The 8571-nt window shown below is 39.1% G+C and overlaps 1 protein-coding gene across 3 annotated transcripts in view; it reads left to right on the forward strand.

Moving 5' to 3' along the window:
- Window positions 1-6188, forward strand: part of RAPGEF5 (Rap guanine nucleotide exchange factor 5) — a 229185-nt gene extending 222997 nt beyond the window's left edge. For 2 of the 3 annotated variants that reach the window (XM_029910987.1, XM_029910988.1), the window contains 2 exons: window positions 2582-2636; window positions 5651-6188. In XM_029910987.1, the coding sequence (XP_029766847.1) occupies window positions 2582-2636; window positions 5651-5769 (174 nt within the window). In that variant the 3' untranslated portion in view covers window positions 5770-6188. Of the gene's footprint in view, window positions 1-2581; window positions 2637-3681; window positions 3694-5650 lie in introns of all 3 variants that reach the window. The other variant, XM_026649327.2, reaches the window with a different exon arrangement.
- Window positions 6189-8571: the final 2383 nt, after the last annotated feature.

Here is an 8571-nt window from a genome sequence, read left to right on the forward strand (position 1 = left end):
ATACTGATGAGCTGGATTGCCATAAACAGTGGAATTATTGCTAATGATCATGTGCTAAGAGTGGTTACCAGTCAAGTCTCAAGTCTGGTCTATGCTACAAAGTTAGGTTGATGCAAGGCAGCTTACATTGACCTAACTACGGAAGCATCTACAGTTAAATTTTGATCCCACTATGCTTAATAACTCCGCTTCCATGAGCAGTGTAGAGTCAAAGTCAATGTAGTTAGGTCAATGCAGTGTCAGAGTAGACACTCTGTTGCTTATGTTGACTGTTACTGGCTTTCAAGAGCTGTCCCACACTGGCAATACACAAGGAGTAAAGCGTACACATGCACAAGCAATGTAATTACTACGGCAGCTGTATGCCGACATAAGTTAGGTCGACTTAATTTTATAGTGTAGACATGGCCTCAGTCACTATATGCATTCCTACATATTTATCACACTCTGGTATGCAGCCATCTATTAAAACAATCAGAAAATAGCAGTCCCTTTTCAGGTTTCAGAGTAGCAGCTGTGTTAGTCTGTATCCGCAAAAAGAACAGGAGTACTTGTGGCACCTTAGAGACTAACAAATTTATTTGAGCATAAGCTTTCATGGGCTACAGCCCACTTCATCGGATGAATTTTTTCAGATGAATTAACAGGTTTTCTGTATTATAACTGCGTCAGGCGAGTCAGAGGGACAGTGTGAAATGCCTAAAGAAGGCACTAAAGAAGGAAGAATTGTGATCAATCTCCATGAGAATGGAGCGTAAAATGGTCCAGCCAGTTTCCCTGGGGCATCAGCCACAGAAGCTAATTTCAGATGGATTGAGCCCATACTGAGTAACAAAGGGAGACATTGTGAGTGACATAGTCGATTCTCCTTTACTTGTGAAAGCCAAATTCAAAATATGGGATATAAACTGGAAGATGCAACAACAGCAGAAGAACACAGGAATGTCATAGCTCTAGTGGGATTTAAAAAATTGGTCATGCAAACCTAGGACCTCTCATTAGAACTTTATTTTAATCAGTGCAAGGAAATGATGTTAGCGTAAGAGGCTGAGAGATTTCATGGTGAATGGAACACAGATGACAAAAATGATTTTGCTTCACTGATTTATTAAAGAACATGAAGTCTTCATTAAGCATATACTCAGTTATTCTCATGATAAGCTATTCTGTGAAGGAACATTGTAAACAATTCGTATTGTGGTTGTGGAGAGATGAATTATGCCACATCATTCTAAGCTATACTTTGCTCTGGGCAGCTAATCCTTTCCACTTCTGGCTGGATTTTGAAGGAGGTGTGAGAACAGTCTGTACTGTTTCCATAAAATGCCATATTGCTATTGTTAATTGCAGGCAGGTTGTTTAAATTAGTCACCATATTCCGTCAAGGGCTTCTGGCCCAATTCAATAAGCTCTTTTATTTGGATTGTAAGTGCAATCAAAAGAAAACATGCATAAACGGCATTATGGGCCAGATCCTCCACTTGTGAAAACCAATATAGCTCTGTTAACTTAGACATAGCTATTCCAATTAATATCCAACTAAGAATCTGATGCTAAAGGTGAAACAAAATTTTAAAGGTTTTTCTCTGTTTAATCTGAGCAACCATTTGCAGCCTATTTTGCCTAAGGAAAAACAGTACAGTAAAAATCTTTTTAAATCAACAACTATAGACTTGTAAAAACTGAATGAAGGGGTAAAGGCTTGCTGAAAACTTAGCCCATAATGTAGTTTTAGCCTTTTAATAACAATACAAAGGATGCTTATGACTTATGAACGATTTACTCCCCTATGCACTGAAAGGGAAACATGCAATTAAATACATCTTCCTCCTTTGGAGTTTTTTACTTTAACAGAAGTCACTTAATTTTTCACATACATGAACACAAATCTGCTCTCCCTGCAACAGTTTAAAACTATTGTCCAATAGTGCACTTGATACACACTACTCCACTAAGCATGAGGGGGAAAGGGAGGGGGGATTTCAAGCATCTCCTTTGAAAGAAGGAAACATAGAGAAATGACCCTTTTTTCATTGTTCATTTCCATTGGTTCCTAGGAAGACCCCCTCTATCTGTAGTGTCAACAAAATCCTTATGTGAAAGGAGTCTGAAAGAACTAATCTTGTTTCAGGATATGTTGACACCGAGCCACAAACAAACAAAAACCTTCTCCCCATCTAATCTAAGGGCTTGGCTACACTCGAAACCCCAAAGCGCTGCCGCGGGAGCGCAGTGCGAGTGTGGTCGCGCACCAGCACTGGGAGAGAGCTCTCCCAGCACTGCAGGTACTCCACCTCCCCGAGGGGATTAGCTTACAGCACTGGGGCACTGTTTACACTGGCGCTTTACAGTGCTGTAACTTGCTGCACTCGGGGGTGTTTTTTCACACCCCTGAGCGAGAAAGTTGCAGTGCTGTAAAGCGCCAGTGTAGCCATAGCCTAAATGTCTCCAACTCCTGCCTCCTTCCTTTCTCATCATTGCTACAGTCGTTGTTGCAAAGTGTGAGGCTGGGGAAGGATTTTCTAGCAACAGCCCCCCTGTCAGATTTCTGCACTGATATATTGTACTTTTTATTTCACAGCACATGATTGCTGATACTGTCCGATCACTGAGACATTGCAGGAATAACCAATGTGGTAAGTAGTAGTAAGACAGTGAAATTACAAAATTACATTTCCCTTGTTACTTGTCTCTCATTAGTTACATACATATCAAAAGAACTGTTTCCTGGTCTCTCTGCCTCCTCTCCCATGGCCTAGGTTTACTTTTAGAGTAAAACATACTTGCCATTTGTTTTAACCCAGAAGAGGGGAGACTGTGTTGTGAAAGACACCTCAGCAAACAGAATGTAATTACAGCTACTTTCCAAAGATTTTCACAAAATGCTGTGTTCTCCCCAATCCCCAATATGCACAGTCATCTACCTGTAATGTTACACAAGATCTGAGTTTTATAGACCTGCATCAGAAGGGGAAGAAAACGTAAAGGCCTCTAATTACCTGGTGAGCTTGTGAGGTATCCTACAGCTTCCAATAACTAGTGGTGTATTTAGGATGGAAATGTAGTGCAGTCTCACCAGTCTCCTACATGAACTCTCTTTAAGAAACTGAATCAAACTTGTATTGGCATCTCACTAGATGAAAGGTGATATATCACTGTGGATTTTCATAGTGTTCCACTGAGACTAATTGGGTATCTGTAAACTTTTTTTCTTATTCTCTGTATGACTTACACTACAATTATACAAGGGAGGGGAAAGACAGCACAATATTTTTTTATAGTGGTAGGGTTCTAATTTAAACACACTAAAATAAATGCAACATCAAGGCCAAAAACACTCTACCTGGAGGGACTTCAGACCTGTGCTTTAGCCTTAACCTAGAATTTTTTTGGTTTGAAGAATAAATGTTAGATTTTTCCCCCCTAATCGTGTCTACAGTATTTACAGTTTCCTATGGGGGCTTATATAAAAACTTGCATGTGGGCATACAAAAAGGGTAATTGCAGCCATAGTTACCCATTTGGGGTGTTCAAATAGATAAGTCTGCAAGGACTGCATATACAGCTAGGGAGTTTTGCTGAAAATTTGGCCCATAATGTGGCCTAATATAGTTGCAGTCTTTTAAGAATACAAAGGCTGCTTATTAATTATGAACCAGTTATTCCCACATGCACTGAAAGGAAAGCATGCAGGTAAGTACATCTTCTCTTGCTTTCACTCTGTTAATCCAGACCCTAAAGGAAGCATTCATTAAACCCAGATATTTACCTGTAAATCTCATTCAGCAGAGTTAATTTATTTTTGTCTTTAAGCAGATCTTTTGCAAAATAAGTTAATGAATTTTTAAAGCCATCTTTGCATTTTTTTTTTTTTTTGTAAATATTTGTGTCATGACATAAATCCAGGTTTAATACCCAAGATTTATCACACAATCTGCTGGTTTGAAGTATGTTGTTGTTGTTTTATTTTACCACAGGCTTGGCCTTATTGTGAAGCTGGCATTTAAAAAACAGTTTATGCAGAGACTCCTGTAGGCACTGTTTTTTGTTAAATTTGTTTAGGCATGAAATGAATGCACTGAATATTTATTGAGACTTTATGGACTGCTTCCTTTTCCAGTGGATTTATTTAGCTTTCAGGAATGTGAATCTTTCTCCTGCATTAGTCTCTGAATTGGACTAAAAATAGAAGTCATCTCACCACAGAACAGAATCCAAATAAAACTAAGCAAAAGATATTGTTGTTGCTTATATCTATATCTTAAAATTAAGCATGCAGACCAAAAACTTTATGGGTTAGAAAATGATAGTGTAGCTAAGTAATGCTGAAATGCCATTCTAATGGAAATAATAATTTTCCACATTAAATCCAGAAAACAAATAATACTCTTTCAGAAATCTGGCATAGCAGCTTTAACATTTGTACAGTAGTTCAGCGTAATTTCAGGTGCTAATGAGACTTTGAATTCTGAATAATTTTCAGTGTATTTAGCACAATTGCTGAAAACATGGAATCTGTCCCCTGAGAACTATAAGGTCTCCTATAACATCCTACTCCAATTTTTCTCCTGTTCATTTCTGCTGCAGTGTCTTACAAATCATCCAGGTGCTTGTGTAGAGTGTGTGGACAGGTGCTGCACAGTAATGTTTTTAATAGTGGCATACAGAACTGGCTGAACTCTCAATGTCATGTCACTATTTACACAGTGCTAAATTTGTGCTAGGCACTTTATAGACAAATATGAGGACAACACTAGTGCCCCAAAGAATTTACATTCTAAATGGATAAAGTATGGATGGGGATGGATGAAACAAAAGCAGCTAAGAGAGCAGTGATGTTAAGCTTGTTGGTTCCAAGATTTTTGTTTGATTTTTTTTATGGTAATTTTGTTAACATTGCTTTGAGGACATCGACTAGAGTTTGTGGCAGATAACGTCTCAGTTTTCTCTTCAATCCACCCTTCAGTTTTCATCTGACGGATGGTTAAAGCCATTCTGCTGTGGGAACTCCTGTGAAATAACAGCATTTCCCTTGTTTCTACCACCTTAGCCGAAATCAAAAGCATAAATGATCAAAACTGGAGGCTGGACCCCAAAAAAAAAAATCTTTGAAGAGTTGTCCTCTGTCTATTCTGCATTGTCCCATTTCACCTGATCTAAAGGAAATGGTTCAGGGGTCCACTTGCTGATGTACATTTGTGCTACAGCTATTTAAACACTCAAAGCTAGATCCTCAGACCCTGCTCAAAGTTTGTTCGTGCTGACAGACTACAGAATAGCACTGAAAAGTAGCACTTAAATCAGCCTCAGAGGGACTGCTGAGCATATTCCCAACATGAGGAAATCCAGCTTTATGCCTCCTGCTTTCCATCCCTCTGGTGTCAGAAGCATATCAAGAAAGCATGCAGATGAGGGGGCAAAGCTGCAGTTTCAGAGCATGTTGTCTCCATGGCTTAGAACTTTCTTCCCTTCCATTCCCCTTTGAGGATAAGGATCTTCCCACCTGAGCATCTGGTCCTCTGCAGATGCTTTGAACCATCACACTTCACCTGCCATTTTTAATGGCATGTTTGGCTCAGATTTGGAAAAAGTATGGATCGGTCAGAAAACTGATCTCAGATTAATTTCCTTTTCTCTCTATAAACTTTAGGCAATGAAGTTCCTCCAAAGGAGAATCAAGAGCTGAAGCCACATGTCTATCACCTGCACGTCATTGATGACCAGCAAACGCTGTTTGAGATTTCTCACCGGATAGAGCCTCGAGCATGAGCGCCCACAGCTTCACTTAACCTTGTAACTGCAGCACTTTTAATTAAGTGAATGTTTATGCCAAGCATGTTGCTTCCCTATATGAGAACAGTTTACTGAGTTTTATCAGTAGTCACATGATACACACAGGAAAATCAAGCAAAGCAAGAAAAAGAGCTGTTCACAGCATTCCAGGGCAAGGATAGTGCCATTTCCACTTATCAGAAAAGGAAGGAGAAGAGCAGCATTGTTTAAGCTAAGAAGCTTGGTTTATGTGACCATATTGGTGGTCCAGTGTAGCTTTCAATCGAGACTCTGCCAGTATTAGAGGGAAAGGAAGCATCATGTCACCGTAACAAAACATTCCGGCAAGCAGCACTGTGTGACATGGGGGTTCACAATTCACCATACAGTATGTACCTCACTAATCTGAGGCTGCCAAAGTATTTATTATTGAAAAAAAAAAAAAAAAAGTGCAATCCATGTTGCTGCTCTGGCTCCAGGGGAGTGTCTTATTCGAGAGAACAGCAAATGCCTCAGAATGGGAATATAAAAAATAACTTGTATAAGACAGTGTTGCATGTTTATGCAATTGTGTGTCCTGATTGGAGGTCATAAGTCAACAGAAGATGATATCTGAAATGCTCCTAAGTTCACTTTCTCTTAAGAATTTGCTTTATAGCAGACAGTAAAAAGATTAATCTTGACACAGTTTATGGAAACAAACACGGCATTTCCCCTTTTGAGAGACCAAGAGGGTTATCCTGCAACTCAATTAGAGCAGTTCTTCCTCGATCTAAAAGGTACAGGTTAAAAAGCCTTTATTACTTGCTCCCATTCCAGTTATCCTTGTTTGTCACTAACTTCTGCTGTTAGTATGCTATTGGTTATTAAAAAGGGAGCTCAGTGCTTTACTGCTTGGACTGTAGTCTCCTGTACACCTTCCGGAAGGCCATCCTACTACTTAAAAAAACAACAGGAAATATCCTGTTACAGACAGTAAAATCTAACCTGCTGAGCGTATGCTTTAAGTTTTGAAAGAAAAAAATAGCATAATTCATGTATTACAGGTTCTCATTCTCCATATGTATGAAACCTGAATAGGCTTTCAACATTATTTCCTTCTAACACTTCTCTTCCTCCAACCCTGCCCCAATTTTTATTTAGACAAATCAAGGTAATATTCATTGGCATTACTGAGTATGTTTTAAGTCACAATCACAATGTATTCATGTCTCCAGCACCCTCTCATCATAATATTGTTTTTCAGGGCTAAGGAATGGTCCTGAAATAATCTAGTATACACTATAGGTGATGTAATGTGCTTCACAGTAAACACAATTTATTGTAGAGGGCCTTATAGCAAAATCCTCTTTGCAGTGGCAGTGAAGGTGTACTGTCTGCCTGCCTGTCTGTATTGTCTTTATCACACAAGAAAGACTTCCAAGAAAATGCTCCTTTGTTGACATTTGGGTCCACCAGAGTGTCTGAAGTAGCATGCTCTTCATCATATTGTGATCTGTGGTTTAAAGGGTCAGAAAAGCAGCTTTAACAAGTAGTTTCGGGGACATTCTGTCAGATGCATTCAGGTTTCCCCATCTGTGAAATATTGTACAGTTATAATGTAAAGGAAACAGATGTTTCAGAAATGTATTTGCTTGTACTTTGGTATTATCAAATACGATATGATTTTTCTTTTTTTTAAAGAAATCTTTTTACCCAGTAAAAAGAAGAAAAATAAACTCTTGCTGGCCATGGAGTAAAAATTTCCTATGTTTTTCTGTAGATGTGCTTGCACATATTGTAAATAACTCTTCTGTGCAAACAGACCAAAACTGTTCAAGTCAGGACACTAGCTTTAGTGGACTCATTTTTGCAGTATAAAAACATAAATCACAAATAATGCTTGTTTTTTGTTTTGTTGCAGTTTGTAAATTTTCACTGAGTCCCCTCCCTGGGTTCATTAACTGAAACATTCACTGATTCTTAAGCTTCCCCCTTGTTGAGATCTTTTCATTGTGGCACAACTGTAATAAACCTCACTGTAGACCTGATACAGTACCCTAGTTCATAATGAGGAGTTCTTTTGAAATCAGCAGGACAGGTGCATAGTAAAGTACTACTCAATATGAGTAAGGGTTTTAGAAATGCATCTCTCTCTCTCAATTCTCTGCAACTTTTACCCTACAATAGCCTTCTTAGTAGTAGTTTACACCTCTCTGCTAGTGAAGCAACAGCGGGAGGGGCGGCGGGGAGGACGAGTGGGGGAAGGGGAGGGAGTGATCCTGCTCTCCACACTCAGGTTTGCAGTCAGACTAAAAATTCTGTCATCTAAATACCAAATTTCAAATATTGTCATGCTTTGTAATTTTGTATGAAGTGCTACAAACTGCAGCAGTTTACACAGAGGTCTTTATTATCTGAATACATCTTCAGCTGGGAAAGGCAAAGTATGTTTAGTGTATCCACCCCATGCAGAGAATATTCACCTTGTATCCACAGTATTAATAGGAAGGCAACTGCCCTGAACATGCAGCAAAAGTTTTCAGCAAATAAAGACCGTCAGGGTCCTCATTTTGAAGTGGAGCCTGCCTTTAGACTGGCAAACATCTGAGGGAAAGATGGTTGCGAGGACGACTAAAAAGGAACACTATGAAATGGAGGGGACTGGGTGTAGCATCCATCCCCCAGTTTCTAGATCTGGCAATACTGTAATCTTTAATCACTATCCCTCAAAATAGTAGCATTGTTAATGCCATTTTAGAATAGTTACCGAAAATCTTAAATCTCAGCCTATCCCAGCCACATGCCAGATTAAACTAT

The sequence above is a fragment of the Terrapene carolina genome, unplaced genomic scaffold, assembly GCF_002925995.2.
Source record: "Terrapene carolina triunguis isolate 2854851 unplaced genomic scaffold, T_m_triunguis-2.0 Scaffold84, whole genome shotgun sequence".
Taxonomy (NCBI): domain Eukaryota; kingdom Metazoa; phylum Chordata; order Testudines; family Emydidae; genus Terrapene; species Terrapene triunguis.